At 36.9% G+C, this 26,614-nt stretch overlaps 1 protein-coding gene across 1 annotated transcript in view; it reads right to left on the bottom strand.

The window, feature by feature from the left end:
- Positions 1–26,614, bottom strand: part of nphs1 (NPHS1 adhesion molecule, nephrin) — a 137,267-nt gene that overhangs the window by 66,830 nt on the left and 43,823 nt on the right. Inside the window, exons 5-9 of the mRNA XM_051679119.1 lie at positions 20,679–20,801; positions 19,906–19,987; positions 16,155–16,258; positions 12,026–12,147; positions 1,796–1,967 (exon numbers count right to left, since the gene is read on the bottom strand). Of these exons, the coding sequence (XP_051535079.1) occupies positions 1,796–1,967; positions 12,026–12,147; positions 16,155–16,258; positions 19,906–19,987; positions 20,679–20,801 (603 nt within the window). The remainder of the gene's footprint in view (positions 1–1,795; positions 1,968–12,025; positions 12,148–16,154; positions 16,259–19,905; positions 19,988–20,678; positions 20,802–26,614) is intronic.

Raw genomic sequence — 26,614 nt, 5'->3', positions numbered from 1 at the left:
AACAAATCTCTTCCTATTCTCATCTTGCTCAAAAATGCAGAAAATAACACTTAATTTCAACATCTGTGCACCCCATCCAGCAAAGCATGCTGGGAAATGGAAATCCCTTGCCCAGTTTCATCAATGCTACAAAAAGTATTCATGAAGTCCCAACTCAAATGGATTAAGTAAATTTAAATTTTAAAAATGTAATTGGATAGAACGCAATGAGAACAAGTTGTGACAAAATGTTCTAGAATTGTGCTGCTTTAGTTTTAAGTAATTAAGTAAACTTAACCTTAACTTTTTTTTTTTTTTTTTTGTGTAGAAAAATATTATATTCCAATTAATGTCAAACTGGTATCAGTATTTGCGTGCACTAGAAAATATTCTCAATAACCTGTATGTTTTAATGAATGTAGATTTCTGTTTAGAGATACAATGGGTTAAAGTCTGGGATTAAAAATTTAATTTAAACTAGTTTAATTTAAAGTTTTAGGATTTTGAAAAAGTTAAAACAAAGAAGTGTAATAACAATGTAAAATGAACACGAACTTGCATTGTTTTTAGCACTAAACAGTGGAAGTTTTGTGTGAACAGGCGAGTCGCTGTGAACAAGATACTCTCTTGGCGGATGGACGTCAAGGTTTTTGCTGAAAAATGACTTAAATTGTGGGTTATTTCTCACCAAAATCTTAGCCTTTAGAAGATTTAGAATTGATATGAGCTGCATGGACTATTTTTTATTATATTTTTGGGTACTAAAGTGAGGCATCAACTGCCATTGTACTAAAAGGACAGTGGGCTATCTTCATTAAAACATCTTTTGAGTTCCATATAAGAATGAAAGTCACAGGTTTAGAACAACATAAGGGTGAGTAAATGATGACAGAATTTTTATGGGCAAAAGGGAGACAAATACTAACACCCTGTCTACACCGGGTGCGTCCGTTGACACGATGCAACACAATGGCTTGAGGCTGTCTACACTGGATGCGTCAACATGAATTCGACTTATTAAGTCAAATTATTATGCTGAAAATATTAAAAAAAAATTGTAAAACCAAGCATTTTCATCTGTGGACTCAGTTTTGGAAAATAACCAACAGTAGTTTTTTGACATTTAGAATTTGTTGTGACAAGAATTTCACAAACCATTTCTTATTAAAAGAAAGATTATATAAATAGTTGCACAAAATATTGACCCGATTAGCTTGTCAGCCATAATACAGCAGTGTAATTGGCTTATGGTAAGTGACACATTTTGTCAAATTTTGATTAAGCTTTTATCTTAAGGCTACAGTATGTTAAAAGCTACATAATTTTTTATATCCACATTTACTCATTCCTTTTAGTACTATTTTCAACATTTTAGAATAATAGTAAAGTCATCAAAATTATGTAAAGTGGATGTGTGGGAATTATGAAAAGACTAACAATGTTACACTAATCAAAACTATCATATATTTTACCTTCTTTCAAGTAACCTCTCTTTATATAGATTACAGCTCTGCACACACTTGGCATTCTCTCAACCAACTTCACGTGGTGCAACCTGGGATGCTTTATAAACCGTATTGAAGGATTTCCCATTTATGCTGAGCACTTGCTGGCTGCTTTTCCATCACTATGCGGTCCAACTCATCCATTTACAAAAAAAATCCATATGTAGGTACAATTTATTTTTGTCTGTAATACTAATTTAAAGTATTTAAGCATTCACCTCCAGATCAAAGGGCTTTTAAGGTCATGAGAAACAAGTCTAGTGTGCATCCAAACATTTGACTGGTAGTGTTATTTAAAGATTAATACTCACAAAGGACGGTGAGAGTGCGTGTGAGGGACACTGGTGAACGGGACACTAGGTTGACACTCTCACACTGTAGCACAGCATGGTTGTCCTCTGGCTTCACCTTCATTCTTAAAACGCTACTTGCCCTACGTGAGACAATGTCCACCTCCCAGCTAGTGGACAGAACCTCTCCGTTCTAAAAAAGAAGAAAGTGATTAGACACAAACAGACAGACAGACAGACAGAGAGACAGATTGACAGATGCATGCACAGACAGACAGACAGATAGATAGATAGATAGATAGATAGATAGATGGATAGATAGATAGATAGATGGATGGATGGATGGATGGACGGCAGACAAACAGAACAAATGAATGATCGACCGACAGACAGAAAGACAGAGAGATAGATAGATAAAATGACAGACGGATGAATGGATGGATGAATGGATGGATGGACGGTCGGACGGATGGATGGACGGACGGACAAAACCAATGAATGACAGACAGACAGAACAAATGAACAACAGACAGACCAACAGACAGATAGATAGATAGACAGACAGAGAGAGAGAAAGACAGACAAACAGAACAAATGAACAACAGAGAGAGAGAGAGAGAGAGAGAGAGAGAGCAATCTTATGGTAATTAAGTCTAGCTACCTCATTGCAGTCTATACTTTTAGACTAAGACATTTGCATCCTGAAATCACTCATCCAGTCAACAGCATTGCAGATTGCAGGCACTAATATTTGCATTAGCTGAAAATGATTAGAGATGTCAGGACTGACACATTTTATCAAAGTAAACTCAGAGTCTCCACTGAGAGTCTATCTGCAAGATGCTACATGAATTGAAATGTAGAGCTGGCTTCATGCACTTCACTTACACATTATTGTAAGCTTGCTGGCTTGTCTCTGTCTCTACAACACAGACACTTATTAAAGTTCTTTGTTCCTTTTTTGATTGTCATCATCCACAAATAAAATACATAGCAACAACCTAAAATGGAAGAATGAAAGATAAATCAATGTACTGTAGCTGCTAAGTGTCCTATTTGAGAGATTAATTTACAGAAGCAGTCACCAATTAGCGGACCGCGGTCTGGGTCCGGACCCTGTCTTGGTTCTATCCAGACTGCAAGACATAATGACATTGGCTGACACATCTTTGCACCATTTCTACACTTCAAGTGATCAGCGTGACAAAACAATGGAGCTGTGTACAGCGCAAGTGCTCGGTCATAGATAGTTGTGGTCGACCGATATGGGTTTTTTAATGGTCGATATCCAGAGAACAGGGTAGGCCGATAGGCCTATACAATGCCGATATATAACACAATTTAATATTGTAAATAACAAACATAAAATTGCACAAAAAATTATAATAATAAACTCTTATTTAGCACTATATTTACTCAATTTCACACAAAACTTTACTTTGTAAAAAATAATTAAAAACAATTATATTGTATTTTAAATGCTAGATAGCAGTTTCTTCTGATTTCTGTTTAGTCATCAAATTTAGTAATTTTTTTGCACATGATGACATTGTTAATATATTAGGAAGAAGGAAATAACAGTACACACAGTAGTCCAGCAACCATAGAGGGCATGTCCACATTAGCAATCACATTGTCTCAAATTGTACATACAGTGCATAGTGAGCAAGACATTTGCTAATAGCGCACGTGAAGCGCTTTTACTTTGAAGTTGCACCAGAGATTTTGTTTAGCAGAGATGGGCCACTTCTACTAAAATTAATGGGAAAAATTAGAATGCCCAACTGCAGCCAACGGTCAATGGATGTATGATAGGAAGTCCCGACTTACAGGTAAAAGAGCCAATCGCCTTTTAGATACAGACATCGCCTGTCAATCAACTCGAGAACACGCATGCGCATTAGCTATAAAAGCTGGGAAAATAGCGTTTTTTTTGTTTTTGTTTTTTTTAGCAAAATCTAAGGTAAAGAAGCACCATTTATGATACCAGTGTTGTCAGATTTTACTGCTGATTTGAAATATGTTCTTTGATCATAATCTTGACCAACCGTTTTTGAGATTTTGGTCTTTCTTCATTCAAGAAGATATGAGCTGCACTTTCATAACTGGAAATAACCTCCCGAGAACATTCCAAACATGGCCGACAGTGGACTGACATGCTAGAAAGACTTTGGTTGCACTCACGCGCTCATGCGGATCCAGCGCGAGCAGCAGCAATCTCCTGACAGTTTAAACGGCCTGGATCATTTGCTTGGATTGTCCTCATAATTTGTGAATCAGTGGAACTTTTGATGCTGATCCTGAAGTTTTGATTCTGGCTGATGGAATAGGCGCTTTAGAGGAAGATATTAGATGAGCGCTTGAGGGGAAGAAAATGCTGGATTTTCCTGAGGTTCGTGAATCTGTTTAAACGAGATATCTGGATATTTGCAGATGGTATATAATAGAATTTTATTGATATTTGCCTTTTATCATTAGAAAAGTTACAGGGAACTGTTGAGGAGAGACTATTAGAATACGTGCTTCAGAGGAAGATTTATGAGCGTTCCACAGGATGCTGGATCTGCTGAAGTTGTGTGAGGTTGGTTTATTACATCTGTTTAAACGATATATGTGCATATCAGCAGATGGTATATGATTTTAGTTTTATTGATATTTGCCTTTTTATCATTAGACAAGACAGTTAAATGTTACAGGGAACTGTTGAGGACAGAATGAAACAGGCGAGCACTTTAACATGCTGAGCTCAAACGCGTCTGCCGCGGCTCTGAAATGCGGACCGTTTAAATTACACTGTGTCGCACAACGGTCTATTATTGTAGTAACACGATGGCACGTAACAAGGTGCAGACCAGGAAGAGAAATCAGGCTGGGATTTTACATAGAAACTGACCCAAAAGTTGCTGAGCTTTGTTGAATGGTCGCTGTCCTTTTCTGCATATCACTGCCCCCTTCGGGAAAAGTCCCGGTTCTCCCGATGGCCAGTCCGCCCCTGCACGTAACAACAAAACGAACCGTGACTGGTCGTTTACATGTCTCAGTAGCTTCACATGCAAGCAGGCGATTCTCAGCGCCCTCAAGAAACAAATCGGCCAAAGGGGAAAATGTATCGGCTGATGCGATAATTAAAAAGTCAGAATCTCAGACGATTTATTGGCCTCGGCGATATATTGGTCAACAATAGTAGATAGCACTGATCTTTCAGTGCTGTATCCTCGAATATCATTTCTATTACTGAGCATGCTTCATTTATACCCTTTCGCGCTCCACGCGCATTGCTAGATGTGGCGCCATGTGCAGATTTGCAGATGCGGTTATCTTAACAACAGTAGGCCGTAGTAGAAAAATACAGTGAGCAGCAATATAGACTGGCATCTTTTGCAAAAACACACCGCAGAAAACAAGAATGAAACAAAGTGAGCATCATGTGTCTGAAATGTATCTGATTATTCAGGTTTGTGACAGGAAAAGGTGCTTCCAGAGCACCTTTAAACAATTAAATTGTTTCTGTCTAAAATTACCTTTATTATGATCTGCATGTTTAAAGTCTTTCACAAACAGATTATTTTTGTTAAAATTAATCAAAAATGTTATCATCTCTGGCATAGATGGCAAGGAAAACAACCAGAAATTTGATATTACTAGTATAGTATAGTTCTCATGACAACGTTTCCATTATTTGATATTTATATTCCATTTATAGTATTTAAAGCTTTACTATTGTGATGTACATTGTTTTTTGTTGGTAGATTTTCACTTTAAGGACAATATAAAAATGGACCATTCAGACTTTTACATTTTCCATATTTTCTCTCGGGGGGTACCCCTGAACCCCCATAATGTGTCTTTCTTTAGTCACAAGGCCTGCTATGCCCCTTCGGTATCTAAAAATATTCAAACACAAATAGTGGACTGCTGTCATTCAGCTTCAAAACAAACAGTTGAATTTATCTTTTAATATTCATGTAAAAGTGCACTCGGTTGATGAACTAAATGAAATATTTTAATCTTTTGGTAGAATATTCCTCAAACCCCACTATTTTGGCTTTGTCTCTGGGGCCCCAATGTCATAATCCTTGCCTAATTTTGAAGAGATTGTTTTGACTTTAGGATTTTTTTTCTTTTGCAAAGAACTATTGCTGCCAACTTGTACATTTATAATAATTATTTTATAAAATTGATTAAGCATTCCTTATGTCATTTCATAGCTACAGTAAACTGACTACTGACACCATGTAAATTATTGTCTGGACCTTTGCCAGGAAGGAAATGTAGAGATCGGACTTCTTGGAATTTTAATTGAATACCCCTGATTTACAGGGCCGCAATCCACTCAAAGTTACCCAAGAGCCTCTCTCAAGGCAAAGCCGCCTTAAATTGCACTTAAGAGTTTTTGAATGAAACCTTTACAAAAAGCATCATTTTTGTTCATGTCGTAACCTCAGTATAGTGTCGCTTTTTGTTAAGAAGTTGACTTTTATCCACTGGTCTCACAAAACAAAGTCTCAGCAGACTTTTCATTGGCAATGAAGCTTTGCATTACATTTATTTACTTGATATACAGCTTCCTAATTTCATACAGTCAAATGCCACAAAGTGGTTGGGAAAATGTAAAGAACATAACACCACCAATTCACCAGCCAAATTTTAACTAGCATAAACTTTAGCAACCTGTGTTACACTTTAGCCTTGATATTATATTTGTGGCAATTGGCCAGCATAGTCTTTTCATAAATGGCACTCATATTGTTGAAAGATGCGGCTAGGGGCTGGGTGATAGACAGAATATTCACGAAATATGCAACAATTTTGCTGCTGATTCAAAATCAAGCAGCATTGTGAATATCATGATGATCATAGTTTCTGAAAGCGTGTGCCATTAGATACATTTTGCAGTCGCTCCTTGTCATGTGACAAGCAAGTCTGAGAGTACTAGATATAAAATATTTTAAAAGAGTCTCTGACTTAAACTTCAGTAGTAAACAGTTCAGAGAATTAATTCCAGTGAAGCACTGTGTACTGCAATAAAAAAAATAAAAAATAAAAAAAATAAAAACATTATTCAACAATTTGTTTCCATCATCACTCAAAAATGTCATGGGTGGCATACATGTGGTATTTTTTATGTACTGAAATGTTTAGTAAAAATATATAGATAAATGCTGCTGTTTATTTCTATGTATTGTTACAGTATATTGGTGCATATACTGCAAATCAAAATTGTTTAATATCCTTTTATATGTTTATTACGAAAAAAAAACAGTGTAGAAAAACATGCGTTGGCTATTTCTAACTAGATTTTTACTGTTTTGCACATCTTGCATTAAATATATAAAAAAAAAAAAAAAAATGTCAACAATAGCTGTTCGCTCGAAACAATAGTTCCTCTGATTAAAAAAAGAAAAAACTTTTTAGGCCATTTTTGAGCAAATACATAAGTGGGTCACCGACAAGTAAGGTGTTGTTGTAGCTGGGGTTTATGATTTAATTATACACTTTACATTAAGGTTATATATGTTAACAATTGCACATGTAACATGTATTATATTCCAAATTAGGTTTCATGAAATAACAATGAATATTTTTTTCACGCATTTGTTCATCTTGGAATTTTTGGTTTATGTTAATTTATACATACAATTTTGTTCACTGTTAGTTCATGTTAGTTCTTATTGATGTTACATTACAACATTATATTAGTGTATGTAGACACTGACATACACCATGATTAAAAATGGTGTAAAAATTACCATCCAATTTTCCTGATCCAGCTAGACGTTAAAATATTGTCAAAATTTTTGGCTGACCGATTAAGTAAAGTTATGACATCTCTTATACATACAGATCAGGTGGGGTTTTTTTGGGACCATAGCTCTTCTGATAACATTAGGCGTCTCATCAATATAATGTGGTCAGTGGCGAATGATCAAACTCCGGTCGCTGCCATCTCACTTGACACCAAAAAAGGCATTTGATATGGTAGAATGGGATTATCTATTTAAGATTTTGGAAATGTATGGGTTCGGGAATACTTTTATTGGTTGGATTAAGTTACCCCATTATTGTTCTGTCTTGCCCTGGAATCATTAGCTGCAGCGATAAGAAAGGAGGATGATTTTCATGGGTGGTGGCGGAAGGTGTGGCACATAAGCTTTTGCTTTACACAGATGATATTTTATTATTTGTCTCCGACCCTACTAGATCTATGCCTTGCCTCCACAGAATTATTAATTCCTTTTCTAAATTCTCAGGATACAGAGTTAATTGGTCTAAATCCGAAGGGAGTAGCATACACCCCCCCTAAAACGGCAGATACTCTGAAAGTGGTGATTACTGCTTTTGGAAAAGGCCATGAGGCATCAGTGTATTACTCTCTGCTAATTCAGAGTCTGGGGGATGGAGCTTTAACTTCTTTCAAGAGATTATGAGAGAAAGATTTAAACTTGGTATTGGAGTAGGAAGTGTGGGCTAGGATTCTAAAAACTGTCAAGTCTGCATCTAGTGATGCAAGGGTGCGCCTTACGCAATTCAAGATTTTACATAAATTCTATTGGACTCCCTCTAGATTGTATAGGCTTGGTTTTAAGACACTCCCATGTGATGTGTTAATATCCAAGAATTTTGGTTGAGGGTTCAGAGTTTTATGTGTGACGTATTGGACACTCAAATTTAATTTTGCCCCAGACTCTGTATTTTAGGCGATGGGGTGGTCATTAGTATAGGGTATAAATACATTAGAAACTGGGTCCTAGCCAGTGTCATGATTGGTAGACAGATCATTCTGAGGGGATGGAAGATGGCTGGTGCGCCCTCATTTCGGGAGTGGTGCACGGAGATGGGCAGGGTGGTGGCATTTGAGGAGACGTCAGATAGAAGGCTAGGCAACCTGGGGGTGTTTAATAAGAAGTGGGGCAGCTATCTGCCCCTTTTGGAAGGCTCTCAGGGAGGGGCAGTGGAGAGGGATTTATAGTTTAAATGTGTGTGATTATTATTATTATTTTACATATATATATATATATATATATATATATATATATATATATATATATATATATATATATATATATGATTAAGTTATGTACAGTTTTGTATGTATGTATGTACAAATGTTTTTTTGTTGTTGTTTTTTTGTGTGTGTAATTTGGCTTTGACCACAGGGATGTTTGTTGGGGGTCAGGGTGGGGTTGGGGGTTGGGGATTGGGAGGGGGTGGGGACTAATGGGGGTTAAAAGTTGATTCTGTGCATATATGTTTTGCTTTTCTGTTTCAGTTGTTAGACTCAATAAAAAGTGTTAATCGGAAAAATATAACAGATGTGAAATGCTTTTTCTAAATATTAATGTAGCCTATGTACTGTATACATTTATATGCTTCAAAACGCTGCATAGGATTTTTTTCTTAAATTCTATTATAAATATGAATATTTTGTATTTAAAAAAATAAATAAAAATGGTGTAAAAATATTGTTAATTAATTGTGTGATGTTAATGTATACACATGACACAAACTTACTGTAACAAGTTACCGATATATTTAATAAAAACAAATCAAACAATACTTCCGTGGATAGACTACCAAAATACAAATATTATCATGCACTTTCTCAACTATTCCTAAACGAAATTTTCTTCACTAAATAGTAAAAAACTTCCCTCTTTGTTCTCTTTCTCTGGCTCTTGTTGTCTTCTGGTGATTGAAATATCTGTATAAAAGGAAGGATTTATTTATTTGTTGCAAATATCACTTAATTTAGCTATAATTCACTATCATTTTAGGGCTTGATTGAGCTTATTCTTCGTTCAAACAGTGCATTTGTGAGCAGGGTTGTTTCTTACAACACTACCATCAGGATATTTAAAACAGAAAACTGTGTTGATTTTATTTATTTATTATTCTTAATAATGTTATTCTGTATAACGTGGGAACATTGCTCCTATTTTCATTTAAAATAGAGTACTTCAGTTTTCTTTCTTTCTTTTTTCTATCGGCCAGTGAAGATTCTGAGAAAACATGCCCACAGCCTATTATTGTTGCTATTCACCTTATTCAGCCCCGCCCCTTTTCTGCGCTCTGCTCTTCCGAATTTTGTCATCTAACTTCCTGTTTGTATTGAAGCTACTGAGAAAAAGTCGATCAAAATGGATTAAGTGTGGGGGCACAGAAAGTATTTTTCACGAAGAGTTGATGGTGAGAGTCTACATCACCCCTTTACTACGTGAAAATGACTGTGAGGTGTTTTTAGTGACCCTCGCGGAGGTAAATTGGACCTGGCAGATCACATTCGGACAGCTATGACACATTGCACTTTTTCAAAATACAAGCGTTTAATTGTTATACATGTAATTCTGCTTAATGTTTAAACTTGTTAATAATTTGTGTTAAAACGTGTAGTTGATATTCAATTTCCAACAGTGACAGCTCATGTTATTACACATGCAAGATCAATATTAAAGAAAATTACAGGGGGGGCCTGGGTAGCTCAGTGGTAAAGACGCCGGCTACCACCCCTGGAGTTCGCTAGTTTGCATCCCAGGGCATGCTGAGTGACTCCAGCCAGGTCTCCTAAGCAACCAAATTGGCCCAGTTGCTAGGGAGGGTAGAGTCACATGGGGTAACTCCTCGTGGTTTGTCCAGCTGAGATTCATCCTCCGCCACCCGTATTGAGGCGAATCACTACGCGACCATGAGGACTTAAAAGCACATTGGGAACTGGCCATTCCAAATTGGGAGAATTTGAATTTTAGTTCTTCTAAATGACTGTACCAAATTGCCAAGCAGCAATCACGTTGTGTAATGTGATCATGCCGTTTCCCAGAAGTCCCGGCGCGGAATTTTACGTGTTTTTCTCTCTTAGTAAAATAAATATATTTAAACACGTCTATTTTTGTATATCACTACATGTTCTTTTAAGATGTACAGATCTGAGTGTTTTCTTGTTGTGTATACCATAAATGTATCCCGTTTGATGCTGTCACCGTCATTGAGATTTTTGCTTTTGAGGTCATTGCTTTTGTACCAGATAAATACTGCTCATGTGGCATTAACCAATGCAAACTAATTGAAATGATACAGTCTGTGACTGCTATTTAATATACTTTTCCTGTGACTTACAAATGCTAAAATCCACAGTTCACTTTCACACAATGAGCTTTCAGCACAATGAGAATTTATTTAAAATAAACATGTTTCAGTTTACACCCTGTCTTCATCGGACCAATCAGCTGGGAGCTCGAGGCTGAAATAGCTCTGCAGAACAAACTGGGCATTCCTCCATTGTTGTGCATCACATCGCACTGCATGCTTCCACTGGGGACAGCATCATTGATTATAATGGGAGTGAGCTGCCTTTGATGCGATGCGCCACTCGCCTCCTGTGTTTAGGGTTACCGTTCCAGATGATAAAGAATCGACACGTATTTAAGAGAGCAGATTTGTGTTCCATATTAACTCCATTCATGTCCAGTTCACACAAAATTATCTGGACCGACAGCTAGGGAGTCTCTTTCAAGAGCCGTTCAGTCGAACTGGCGAATCGTTTAGGCTGATTCCTTAAAAAAGTACTGGCTGAAAAGAATGAATCACAGGCGGCCGTTGTATGTGTGTGTGAGAGGTAAAAGCAGTGAATGTGCAAGTGTTGTAAATGTTGAGAATGTGCGAGTGTTGTATGTTTGTGTGAGAGGTAAAAGTAGTGAATTTATGAGAGTTATATGTGTGTGTGAAAGGTAAAAAAGTGTGAGCTTTTTTGTGTATGTGCATGCATTTTGTGTGTATGTGCGAACATTTCTTATGAACGTGAGAGTGTTTTGTGTGTATACGAGAGGTAAAGTTTGAATTACGGCCTAAACTAAACTTTTACATCAAGTAAAATACTTTCCTTGCATCTTGAATACATACAAAAAAAAAAAAACAAACAAAAAAATTCAAATAGCATTTTTTTCACAGTAAAACAAAATAATGATATTTTGTTTTTCTAAGGGTAACTCCATTTGACCTGAACAAAATTTGACTTTGAACTCAAAAGCATTAAAGTGCGTCATGTCATTACCCAAATCTTAAAGTATATATATTGAATTCTGTCTGATGTTTTTTGAATTACATCACCCAGTCCTAGATGCAGTCCATAATTTGTCATCTAACCGCTTAACTAAACAAATACTCTTATTTATGTAAATTAAGGGATAGGTGAAGTCATTTTCTGTTACTCAGGAAACCGGGGCATCAAAGAAACGTTTCTTATCATGCCTCTCTCACCTTAGTCCAGTGCAGAGTGGCCAAAGGGTTCCCCCCGTATGACATGCACACCAGCCTGAGAGAGGTACCAGCCTTTACCTCTTCATTTTCTAATCCCACTATCACCGGAGCCTGCGGGGGGACTGAAGGAAGGACATAAAAAGAGAATGAAGGGTTATGACATGAAGAGATAGAGGTTTGAAGCATTTGTATACGTTCACAATGTTTGTTTTTTTTTCTCCCCAATTTGGAATGCCCAATTCCCAATGCGCTCTACGTCCTCGTGGTGGCATAGTGACTCACCTCAATCCGGGTGGCGGAGGACGAATCTCAGTTGCCTCCACATCTGAGACTGTCAATCCGCGCATCTTATCACGTGGCTTGTTAAGCGCGTTACCGTAGAGACATAACAGGTGTGGAGGCTTCACGCTATTCTCCGCGGCATCCACGCACAACTCACCACGTGCCCCACCGAGAGCATGAACCACACATTATAGCGACCACGAGGAGGTTACCCCATGTGACTCTACCCTCCCTAGCAACCAGCAAATTTGGTTGCTTAGGAGACCTGGCTAGAGTCACTCAGCGTGCCCTGGATTCGAACTCGCGACTCCAGGGGTGTTAGTCAGCATCAATACACGCTGAGCTACCCAGGCCCCCGGTTCACACTATTCTTTAGAAGAAATAGAAGTAGAGAAGGAGGGAAAATATTATTAAAACAAAATATCTTGCCTTTGTTCAGTAAAGACAGGGTCCTTTCATGAGACATACATGAAAATGAATTAAATAAAAGCAAGGGAGCAAAATGGCATCACAATTTAAGGAGAGCGCAACTCTATTTTAGTCTCGTACAACATTGTTAAATCGAGGACATTTAATGTGATTGCACTGGAAAGACATTGCTTGTCCCTTTCATGAAACCATTAACTATAAAGTGTGACCCACACACTGGCACCAGTACATAAACCAAAATAACAGATGTTTAAACTGTAATAAGGCAATGCGGAACATGAATAAATTACAGTAGGGCTCCTGAATAATACATTTGCTGTAAAATAAATTATAGGGCCGGGCCGCTCTTTGTTATTGCCCCAATCAGTTTGGAAGCAGGCACGATGGACGGATGAGAGTCTGCCATGACAAACTGCCGTCTTGCTCACAATCTGTCGTAGATTAAAATGGGCAGTGGAAAGTTGGATTTGATGGGCCAGGCGTGCTGAGTAAGACTGCAATGCTGGCCATCGGTTCTGCTACATTAGCACTTATTGCACTGGCTGGGCGGTAATGGAACAATGAGCTGAAGTGAGGGTGAAGGGGGTGAGGGGTAGTGTTTTAAAGCATAAATTTAAAGAGCAGAATAAAAGAGATGTGAGTGGCATTTCAGTGAAAGCATATGCCTGTCACATTGTACACAATAAATTAATTATATGACATGAAATTTAAAATAGCCATTAGATGGACCAGTTTTCAAAGCTCACCTAATATTCACAACAAATAATCATATGTCCCATTAACATTGTATTAAGGTGCTTTTTGGGCGATCTGATCACAAGCGAACATGTGAGAAACATCAATCACTGTTTACACCAGGTCATAATATTTTATTTTTTAATATTAGAATAACTCTTTTGACCACTTGTATTTGGGCTTCAAGGGGAGAGTGGATTTAATGATGATGACGACATACATCAATCAGTAAGTCAGTGTTTTACTGCCTGATAATAATACACAAAAAGGTAAAAGGACAAAAAGAAAGGAAAAGGTGCACTGTTTCTCCCAATTATACATGCAATTAATAAAAGTACAAACATGATGTTTAGAGCAGAATTCTCTGTTATTTTAGCGGAGTACCTGTATTAACTGAACTCCAGATATGCTTCATGTTGATATCATGCACACTGAAGACAATCTGTGAATTCTTGTGAATGAAAATTTAGGGGCTTTTACATTTTCTGACAGTTACTTCCTTTTAAAGCCGCACGTAAATGGCAAAGTTAAAAACTCTTGTTTTAGTGCAGCGGTTGATTGACGTGAGTGATTGGTGCTTCGCTGCTGTTCGTATGCATTCAAACGAATGATCATTTACAGCACGAGCCCAATGTGGTCACATGCATTTTCGACTACATTTGACCACATTGTTCTTCTAACATGCACTGATGAACTGCACAATGTTGATTTAACAAAAATACAATAATAAATATTGGTGCATATATGCATAGGTATTTGATAAATGCTGTCATCATAAGATGATTTGAAATGAGTTCTGTGTTTTTTAACAGTTCAGGATGTGATCTTAGTGCAAGAAGCCATTCATTTCTCTGATTAAAGGGCAAATTCCATTCTTACTTGACAGCTAAAGAGGGCCACTTGACAAAGAATCATACAGTAGACTGTGTCCATGAATTCAGCACTGTATGAGAAATTCAAGATTTTTAGCCAAAGTCTTAAATTCTACCTATTGTAGTATGATTACATTTTTATAGTGTGTTCTCCCCTCAGTTTAACTCTGTTTGAAATTAAAAGAGTTTAAATATCTAATCCACTGGCTCTTTGCAAAACACACAAGTAAAAAAACACATTAATCATTCATATTAATTATTATTAGTAATTAATAATCAATACTTGACATTCAGTGTGAACTGGCAGCAAGGCAGAGGTTTTAAAGTTGGATAAATGGAAGGACTGACCAACTAACATGTTTTTTGCTGACAAGTGTTTGCGCTAAAATGCAAATCTTCCGTTATTTGCAGAATTAAAAAAACACTGGGCTGTATTCATGAAACATGTGTAAAATCAGTGGTTCTCAAAGTGTGGGGTGCACCTAGCTTTCGAATCTTTTGCACTTTCATACATTTAAATTTGCCGCTGTACCAATACAAGCAAGAGCCAAATGAAGAGCACAATTTCTTCTTCTCTGCCGCCTTCTATGGTGTCAGGTGTGCTCACTGAGCTGCACTTCTCACATGCACCAGATTCGACTGGGTGAATGGGACGATTTCAGTGAATAAAGACTTTAAGGAATATTCCGGGTTCAATACAATTTAAGCTCAATCAACAGCATTTGTGGCAAAATGTTAATGACCACAAAATTTATTTCGACGTGTCCCTCCCTTTCTTTAAAAAAAGCAAAAATTAAGGTTGCAGGCACTTTATCAGTATTATGCCACAAATGCTGTAAATTGAACTTATCTTGTATTTAACTCAGAATATCCCTTTAAATTTCAGTCTGTTCCTCACACAACACTGTTGAAAAGTTGCACAGAAGTGATATGGACGGCTTTAATGCTTCTTTTATGTGCTTTTGGAGCTTGACAATCACAATCCTCTCATCCCCCATGAAAAAAGTCAAAGGCTACTTGTTTGGAATGACTTGAGGGTGAGTAGCCTAAATGATGACAGAATTTTAAATTTTGGGGGGAGCTATTCCTAACATTGCTCCAGCAAAGCAGTATCACTTTAATTATTATATAATTTGATATTTTAAAAAGTAAAAAATTAATATGCTTTATTTGTGTACCGCAATATAGTATACAGAAAATAACAGAACAATGTACAGTAGGCCTAGTGACAAGAAGTTCATTTAGATTTTTTTTTAAAGTGTAACTTTTTGGTATTTTTTAAATTTCACTCTTCATTGTTCATCAGTAAATGGTGAAAGATGATGAGGTGATTTAATGCTTTTAAGCAGTTTTTCCAATAAAAAACTTAAACACACAAAAAGTTTGGTCATAAAGCCATTCTAGCGTAAAATGTCCCATTTAACTGAATTTGTCAATTTATAAAATAATAGTTTTAACGTACAGTCTACAGAGTGTTGCTCGTGTTTCATGAATAATGTCCACTGACAAATAATTCAAAATGTTTCTGTCATTTTGACAGATGAAAATGAAGGTATTTGGGTCTATTGTGTTTCCCTACTTTAGAAACCTTCCTGCAGTAAAGGATGCTAATAGGGGTTAGAAGTGAAACACATTGGAAAAACAACACTTTTAAAGCACCCCTGCAAAAACAGACCGGATGAGAGAAGCGAGTGGAAATTTAGGGAGAGAAAAAAGAGACTCCAAGTAGTCCAGTTCATTCATTTAGGTGACCAAATTACATTTGGCACATTGCTGCCACAAGTGGACTAAACACAAGGTGAGGTTCTTACAGTATACCCTCATGGTCATGCTGGCCTCAAGAGCTCGTGAGATAGCCGGGTTCTTTGTTCGACACGTCAACCGCCGTCCGTCATCTGAGCTCCTCGCCCTGATTCTGTATTGAGAGAATGTGGTTCACTTGCGTTAATGCATTTCACACTGTGGCACTCCTTATCCCTATGTTGCCGCAATTACCAACAGACCTACTGCGCTTACAACATTACTCCATTTGCCACCCTGGAGTGCTGTCAACGTACACTTAACTGTACCTGGGCTCTGTGATTTGATTTGTCAGCATAGATTACTCAAGAGAACAGCTAAAGTGGAGTACAAAGACACGATTCAGATATTCTTTCAAAACCCCACATGGATTTCACAATTTGCCAATAGACTAAACATTTATGAGGCTACGGTAAAAAATCTGGGTCAATCTAGGTAATTTGGATTCATGTAGTGTTGAAAAAGAAGTTTTCATAAAAACTAACAGTACTATTATATGTTACAATTGAAAATGGGAACATACTGGTACTGAAGACCAACAATATGTAGAAATCTTTCCATATCAGCAGTGTTGGGGTGTAACTAAGTAAAAGTAGTGATTCCTCAAACTTACCCACATTTATAGCTGTGTGACATTAGTTGAGCTATCTGCACAACAGTTTAGCATTTCCAGTAACAAGCTATAATTTCCATGAGTAGCATCACAAAACACTAAATTTGTCACATTATATTTTGCACAAAGCAATTGAGCCGATGCAGTTATCAAACAAGCTCACCTACATTTGGGAAATCCAAATCTTTTAAGTTAATTGTTTCTTTGAGACATTTCAATTAAATGATCCAGTAAAAATAAACTATTTACATACATTTAGCTTAGGGAACTCTAATTCATTTTAGTGGGTTGGTTCGTTAAGACGCTTCATGTAAATAAACCACATCACATAAATGATTCACTAATTCACTTCAGCCCCACACAACCTTAAAGGGACTTTTTCCATCTTTTTCAAAACAAAATATTTATTTAATTGGTGCTTTTTAACACTCTAATTCGACTCAGTTATATACTGTAAAAAAGCATACTTTCTAGTTTTACTGTATTAGTATATATATATATTTTATGTTCAACTTAATATTGTATTCCTAATTGATTAATGTCACCCAAATTTAATACCATATATTATTTTAAATATATATATATATATATATATATATATATATATATATATATATATATATATATATATATATATATATATTCTTCTTTAAATTGCCTCAATGTACAGTACTTTTCTACTTTTTATTAGTAACTTGTAGTATAGCTAAATATTTATTTTTTTTTAAAAGAGAAGCTTGACTGTAGTTCAACTATTTTAATGAGATAGTTTATTAAGTATTGTCAAAAAAAACTATGTTTTTTTTTAAGCTACATTGCCCAGCCCTAGAAGCAGCCCGTAATTTTTCATCCAACTGCTTAAAGAGATAGTTCACCAAAAAATGAAAATGTTCTCATAATTTACTCACCCTCATGCCATCCCAGATGTGTACGACTTTATTTATTTAGCAGAACACAAAGATTTTTAGAAGAATATCTCAGCTCTGTTGGTACATTCAATGCACGCGAATGGTGGTCTGAACTTTGAAGCTCCAAAAAGGACACAAAGGCAGCATAAAGGTAATCCATATGACTCCAGTGGTCTAATCCATGTCTTCTAAAGTGATATAATAGGTGTGGGAAGTGCTTGAAGTGGGCTGGTATTCCTGGTACGATGTAATTTCTTTAATGTAAGTCAGTGGATGATTTGATGACGAAGCAGTCGTCAGAAGTGGTCTAGTTCCGAAAAGAAGCGCAAGTGTTCAAGCTTGTCTGGGCATAGTTCAGTTACACTGCTCTCCAAAACATGAACCAGCAACTTCTAGGTGAGCACATTTTCTCACATCTTATTAGATCAGATATATTTATGCAAATTGCTTTGTTAATGGGTGCAGTCAAAACTACAGACTTAGAAAAATACATCACAGCAGTTGTTACAGAAGTGATGCCAGCTCATATGCCCCCTTTTAACAACAAATAAACTGAAGATGAAAACCAAACCTTCAAAGAAAAGACAGAAAAGTTTGCTTTTATTCTCCATTCTTAAAAAGTTTAACAGGTGTGTCTCATATATTTTTAACAGACGTCTGTGTGCTAATAAAAAGTGATAACGCGAAGCATCACTGAACCTGCACATATGCATATACAGTATCACGACTGGTTCTATTTACGGATGTGTGTCATCGTTCTCAATCCCAAACACTGGCCCCTGTTGAGTTTTCATCTGGATAATCTGATCCCTGCAAGAAAGTAGTTAAAGAGTCCTGCCATATAGTATAAAACCCCAAATGTATTTATTTATTATAAAAATGATAACAAAAGCAGTCTCAGAGAATAATTTAATTAAAATTTTTTTTTTTTTTTTTTTTTTAAATAATAATAATACAAATGTTTTAGACTAACAAGGAGAGTTCCTACACTTTTTTCTTCCACTTCAAGCTCTGGGTGTGGGTGAGAAACAGATCAATATTTAAGTCCTTTTTAAGTCCTTTTTTACAATAAATTCTCCTCTCCGCCCAGTAGGTGGCAATATGCATGAATAATGCAAATCGCCAAAAACAAAAGAACAACAATTTGAAAGTGAAAGTGGAGATTTATAGAAAAAAGGACTTACATATTTATCTGTTTCTCACCCCCACTTATCATATTGTTTCAGAACACACAGATTTAACCGCTGGAGTCATATGGATAACTTTTATGCTGGCTTCATGTGATTTTTGGACCTTTAAAGTTCTGGCCACCATTCACTTGCATTGTATGGACCAACAGAGCTGAGAAAATCTTCTAAAAATCTTTGTTTGTGTTCTGCAGAAGAAAGAACACACATCTGGGTTGGCATGAGGGTAAACGATGAGAGAATTTTCATTTTTGGGTGAACCGTCCCTTTAAGTTATGAGTAGCTTGTAGCTTAGGAAGCTACAGTTTCAAAGTAGCTCCCCAATACCAATACTGCATATCATTAACCAGGGTGTTGTTGATTTAAGTCTAGTTTTAGTGTCTATTTAAGTCTAAAATGAAAATGTTGGTTTGCAGAAACAATTTGATAGCAAAATTTGAGAAAAAGATTGACATTTAAGGCGTTATATGCTCTTTGATAGATAGTTTCCCTCTGCTGTAGCTCTCAAATCTCATTTGTACTTGCCACAAACTTGCCACCTCGCATGTCTTATAACTGATTGTTACACAATACTTTGAATATTTTTAATGTAATGCAAGAAAAAATTAGATCTGAGAGCAATGGCGGAAAATAGTACCCTGGATATTCTCCCAAACATCTACTTTTGTGTTTGGTGGAAGAAAAAAAAAACACTGGTTTTGAATAATATGAGGTTTTTGGAACTGATTATAGAATTGTTGGGTGAACTGTTCTTTTATCTGAATATACAAGGGCTACTGTCCAATGCCATCACCCCTCCTACTCATAAGTGCTCTTTATAAATGAAGGTAGGTATGAAAGGTTCTTCTAAACAAATGCCTCTGACTGCTGCATCTATACCTTTATATAAAAGCCATCACCTCTTGGTGACCTCTTCTTTCAGGAAAGAAGTTATTTTCTAATTTCAAAAACAGTAAATGCAAGATCAAATACTAAAAGAGAAACTGCAAATGGTAAAGGGTATTCAACAGCAAAAATCCTTCTATAACTTCATTGTGAACACACATTAACTTACACGACTTCAGTGTGAGTGTTCAGAAGCTTATCCTGTGAGCCTGACATTGTGAAGGAATCGGCTTCCTTCAGCTCCTCTCCATCTGAAAAAATGAGGCGAAAAAAAAAATAAAGCACAGTGTGTAGAAGTTTTAGAGTCAGTAGTCAGGGTACATCTTGCCGAGGGACGGTGTTACACCAAATTAGTAAATGAATCATGAAGTCTTCTTCTCTTCATTTGAGTTTACAGCCATTGCTTTTTAAAGCTCTCAGACAGAGTTTCATCTTTTATCTGTGTTGTGTATTCACAGTGTAGTTCTTACATTAGTGGACCACTTTAATGAAGACTTTACAGAAAATGATGCTGTAACAGAAAATTAAGCTGAAATTTCTTAAAGCTGCATTGAAACGATGTGTGTTCTAAAAAGCACTATACAACTAAAAATGGGATAGTTCAACCAAACATGAATATTCTGTCATTTACTCACCCTCGTGTTGTTCCAAACCCATCTTACTTTCTTTCTTCCGTGGAACACAAAAGGAAGGTGTTTGGCAGAATGTTTTCCTCAGTCACTATTCACTTTCATTGCATCTTTTTCCATACAATAAAAAGTGAATGGTGACTGAGGCAAACATTCTGCCAAACACCTTTCTTTTGTGTTCCACGGATGAAAGAAAGTAAGATGGGTTTGGAACAACATGAGGGTGAGTAAATAATGACAGAATTGTCATTTTTGGGTGAACTATCCTGTTCTTGGCCGCAATAAGCTGTCAAGCTCTTAAATGATGGCGTACCTTTGAACATGGTGATTTCTGCAGGAGGTTTGGCGTCAGGAGCGATGCAGGTCACCGTGTGCTCCTCTCCCTCTACCCACGGCTCGTCAGACTCCAGCTGGATGTACGGCTGTGAGGGCGGGACTTCGGCAGGAGAGAGAGTAAAGGATAAGGTGAGGAGAGATTAACCAGCAGGGGATTGTCACAATATATTATTTTATTGAAAGCTGTGAACTCATTTGGTGTCTGGTTGAAGAGATATTTCGGAGCTTTTAGAGAACTTTAACACACACACACACACACACACACACAAGCACACATGTATAGGTGTTTCTAAGCTAGCTAATGTGGAAAACATTGCTGAAAAAATGTCCCCAGAAGTAAGCTAAATCTTAAAAAAAGAAAGACTTTTGGCTACAACTGAACATGTAAATGATTCATAACACAGTGTAAAGGTAAAAGGAATGTCAACTTTTACAAATGCGTCTCGGGACACTGTTTGTTGCACTATGTCTAGCTTATGTTTAACGCAAGTACGCAATCAGTCTGAATGGCCCCTCCTCTACACAAAATATCTAACTGATGAGACATTTTCAAAGCAGAGGAAAACTAAAAATGTACATTCACTATTTAAATTTCCATTACTTTAAAATTTTTATCAATTTTCATGAATTTTCATGGCCTGAAGTCTGATTTTTTTTTTCAGGTTTTCCATGACAGTGGGAACTCTGATTGGTCAAACAACAGCTAGTCCTATCTCAAATTACACCATTGGTTGAGCTAATGTTTCTATGTCAGACTGTTTGGGATGCTCAAACAAACAGAGCAATGTTCTGATAGTGCCACAGAACCACTGTATAATTTTGGGGGAAATTAAGCAAACAAGTTTTGGGGGTCATTCAAACTGAACACATTTTTCTATCCATCTGTGCTGTTTTTCATTTGTTTTTCGATGTATGTGATAAACAGACATCTTTGCCCGTCACACCATTTCTCGCTGTTTCTTTCAGCATCATAGCTTCTTTTTAGTGCAAGCGCGTGAAACAGTAGCCAGGCGGTACGTGATAGTTGTGCAGTGTGTAAACCTCACTCTCCTTGCCTTAAGAGACGCACTAGCGGCCGATGCTAGTGGCCATGGCTTATAATCTCCTTGCTATCGTGTCCGTCTCCCATGCCAGGGATTGCCGGTTCAAAACCTGCTCGGGGCGGATCGAGTAGGACCAGTCAGAACAGCCCCTTACTCTACACAAGAGCAGTATCTAACTGATGAGACATTTTTAGAACAGAACAAGGAACGTGTATATTCACTATGGAAATTTTCATTACTTTTTAGATTTTTTTGTCACTTTTCATGATTTTTCCAGGCCTGTAGTCTGATTTTTATTTATTTTTTTAGGTTTTCCATGACTGTGGGTACTCTGATTTGTCAAACAACAGATAGTCCTGTCTCAAATTAAACCACTGCTTGTGCTAATGTTCCTATGTCAGACTGGTCAGGATGCTCAAACAAACAGAGCAATGTTTTGATAGTGCCACAGAGCCACAATAAACTAATTATAACTAAACATAAATTAAGCTATATGGCATACTTATAGTTGATTCTGCACATTAAACTGTGATAGGACATAGTATTTCTTTATTAATTTTATTTCTTTATTCACTTTTAAGGGTTGGGTTTGGGCTTGGCTTACACTGTGTCCTAACCAGATGAGCAACAAAACAATAAAAGCTCTCTTTTCATACTGACAGAACTTTGCAACAACAAAGTGGCCAGAAGTCATTCATTTTCAATGAGAGCTACCATGATTTGTGGTAACATTAGTCAAAAGTTGAGACAAAGTTGAGTAGAGTCCAAGTTCAACTGTGAACAAATCTCTTACCCAAAGTATGAGTAAAAATAATAGCAAGCTACCTAATTTGTTTCGTTTAAGAATAAAAACGTCAATGTGAAGCTCCCATTGAGACAGTTAGGTAAGTTGATTTAGGGAAAGGTTCAATGAACTCATCCAATATTTGTAAACAAATCTGTCCCTAATTATGGGCCAGACTTGTGTACAGTTGCACATTTGAAGGCTACATTCAAACTCCAAATGCATGTGTAGGTAACATCCTTTAAACCCTGAAATCATTCCGACACCCAGTTATTACAGATACTTCTTAAAGGGCCTCGCCGTGTTTCTCGGTTGTTTTCCATCGGAGCACTTTCACTGGACTCAGCACGAAGCTGCAGTCGCGCACCATCTCATTATCAATTGAAACGGCTGTGAATCACAGATGGGTGACGAAGCGCAGGCCCCGCGCTGTCGACATGCCTCTGGAAATGCACTACATGCTAATCTAGCATAGCGCTTTCCTTATAGGAAAATGGAGAAAGTACAGCAGCAACAGAGCTGCAAATCACCTCCAGCACAAGAGACATGCACGCCGCCGATCAAAGCTCTCGCTCTTGCCTCTCCAACGCGCATCTTTTGCCTGCATCGCTTGGGGCTAGAAAGCGCTACTCTGCGTTTTTGACGTGAGAGAGAGAGAGAGAGGGTGAAAATCACATTTTGTTTTGTGCTTTGTTCAAACGAATCGAACTCAAATGTGGCACCGTCCAAGTTTACCCAAGTGGCTCAGTTTTCCCACTGTGAGCTCGATTTTGGTTTGATATAAAAGTGTGAAATAGGGTCATTTGTGTGGTTAAGCAACATGTAAAGAAGATGCAAGTAGAAGCTCCTGCTTAAGATCTTAGAGACCATTCACACAGAATGCGTATTTACATTCAAAATCAGCTAGTCCACGATGGAAAGGAACAGAACGCAGGGTTCTCCAAACGACTGAGACAATAAAATCGAGCAGTTTATTTAACATTCTGTACAGTAACAGCATACCCAGAAGGAAAAAAAAAAAACACGATTACCACAATTAAATTCTCAATTAACTATAAAAGTGTTTATATACACTCTATTGGACTGATAAATTGCCTTAATACTGTATGTCAGTTTCTCTAGAAAGAAAAAAATAACAACCTTGAAATAAAATATATTTAGGCTCTATATTTAATACATTAATGTAATATATAGCATATTTAATTAACTATATACATACATTAATATTTTAATAAATTAAATGCAATATTAATATAAATAAAATATATTTCATATATTTCATATACAAATAAACTATATAATCTATTTCATATATAAATCACAAGGCTCAATGCCAATGATGAATAATTATAATAAATAAATAAATAAATAAATAAAGGTAATTTTTAGCAATGTATTTTTGTATACATATGTACCAGGAATAACATTTGTATTATTATATTATGTATTTCAATATTTATTTTCTTTACAATAAACTAGTTTGAAAAATGATGCAAAATGTTAATGATTGATTTTTAATCTTAAACTCAATTTTACTAATGTCTCCAAGACGATATCAAATAATTTTGCCTATTTATAAAACATATGCCTATTTGTTATCCAGCTAGATAATGTTATCTTGGTTATAAGTTTAAATCAGCAGAATTCACAACAAAATTTCAATACATCACAAAAATCCAAATGTTTAAGTTTGCACGACATAATTATACTATTACTAATAAGATCTTTGAATGTAACTTTTAGCGACAATGTAGCAAGTGCAAGTTCTGTCAACTGGCCCGAAACTCTTTTAGACTGCAGGCCATCCTTACTGGTGAGCCCCAAATAAATTAACATATTTGTAATAAAATGCAAATGATAGTTTACAAGGAAACATCAGTCTGAAACAACCTAAACATTTAGATTGACAAAATGTATTCATTTAATTTAAGGAAAAAACTAATAAACAAAATAAATGCCTCAATTCTGATGAGGAATGACATGTGGTAACAAGTCTGTTTTCTTTTTCAGGCAGTCAGTCACATCCCTGGAGTTTATAAGCACTAGGGGGCGTTATTGCTGTGTGCAGTTCACCGGTGAGGAGCAAGGGGCTTCACACAGAGACAGATGGGTCAAAGCTTGGGCTTCACACTGATTTAAAGGAAGCAACTGGAGCTGTGTGTGTGGACACTGTTGGCTGAGGGAGAGCACTGCAGAGGAATCCGCTTAGATAATGAGATACATTTGTTGTCTCATCTCTGCGCTCCCTCTCTTTATTTTAACTGCTCACAATTTCCTCTCGCTGCCTCTCTCTCTCTTTCTTTCTCACCCTCACGCTGTCACACTCTCTCTCTCTCTCTCATTCTCTGCAGATGAACCCAGGCTCATCACTTGTGCTAGAGAAGACATTGTTCAGCACATACTGTACAACACCAATTCCAAAAAAGTTGGGACAGTGTGAAAAAAGCTAATAAAAACAAAAAGGAGTGATTTGTAAATTATATTCACCCTTTGCTATATTGAAAGCACTACAACTACACATTATATGAAGTTTTACCTTGTGGATTTCATCATTTTTTGAAAATGTACAGTAATTTCAAATCAGATGATTGCAACATGCTCCAAAAAAATGTTGAGACAGGGGCAATTTAAGACTAATAACAATTTGAAGAGTTGAAATAACAAGGCATTGTGAAACAGGAGATGTTAAACAGGTGAGGCCGTTGTGTCATAGTATAGGGAGCCTCCAAAAACAGCCTAGTCCTTCAAGAGCAATGATTTTGGCTACAACTGAACATGTAAATGATTCATAACACAGTGTCAAGGTAAAAAGAACGTCAACTTTTACAAATGCGTCTCGGGACACATTTTGTGCAGTCAGTCTGATGACTTGTCACTTTGCCAACAGATGCTTCAGAAAATAATCCAGCACTTTGAGAACAATGTTCCCCAAAGAAAAATTGGAAGGATTTTGGACAATTCAGTGCACAGATGCAAGTTAAGACTTTACTATGCAAAGCAGAAGCCCTACATCAACACTGTCCAGAAGAGCTGCCAACTTTTCTGGGCTTGGTCTCATCTTAGATGGAAGGCAGAACAGTGGAACAGTGTTTTTTGGTCCAACGAGTCCATCCAAGCTGTTATTAGCGTCAGGTCCAAAAGCCAGTGTCTGTATGGGCCAGAGGTGTGTCAGTGCCAATGGCATGGATAAATTGTACATCTGTGAGGGCACCATTAATGCAGACAGATATTATATATACTGCCATCCAGCATGTCTTTTCCAGGGACGTCCCTGCATTTTCCAGCAGGACAACACCAAACCACATACTGCCTGGATAACAAGTGCATGGCTGTGTAAGCAGAGAGTGTGGGTGCTAGACTGGCCTGTCTGCAGTCCTGACCTGTCTCCAGTTGAGAATGTGTGGCGCATTATGAAGCGCACCATACGGCAATGAAAACCCCATACAATTGTGCAGCTGAAGAGCTGCATAATGGATGAATGGGGGGAAATTCCACTTTCTACTTAACAAAAATTGTCTTCAGTGCCCAAATGCTTAATAAGTGTTATTAAAGAAATGGTGATGATCTGATTTGAAATCATTGTACATAAAAAAAAAAAAAAACAATGAAATTCACAAGGTAATACATCATATAATGTGTAGTTGTAGTGCTTTCAATTTACAAATTACTCATTTTTGTTTTAATTAGCATTTTTCATATTGTCCCAACTTTTTTGGAAATGGGGTTGTAGATTTGCTCGTAAAAAGTGATGATATGCTCACAAACCAGGCGAGCAGGTAGAGCGATTTTCTCTCTCCATCTGTGTGTGTGTGTCTTTCAGTTCATCCCTCATTCCTACTGCCTCAACTTGGCCCTATACTTTCTCCCTCTCCCTCTTTTTCTTTCTGCTGCAGTCACTGTATAAAGCGAGTGTGAGTGTCTGTGTTCGAGTGTCTGCTTTGAGACTGCTAAGAAGACACGATAAAAGGAGAAGATGTGTGTGTTTTGCCTACATTGTGGGGCCTGAATGTCCCGCAAGTTTAGTAAATCCTGAAATCACATACATTGTGGAGGAAAAGGCTAAATAAACATACTAAAAAAATTTGT

This window comes from Myxocyprinus asiaticus, chromosome 39 (assembly GCF_019703515.2).
Source record: "Myxocyprinus asiaticus isolate MX2 ecotype Aquarium Trade chromosome 39, UBuf_Myxa_2, whole genome shotgun sequence".
Lineage (NCBI taxonomy): Eukaryota > Metazoa > Chordata > Actinopteri > Cypriniformes > Catostomidae > Myxocyprinus > Myxocyprinus asiaticus.
This window is presented reverse-complemented; position numbering and strand designations above follow the sequence as displayed.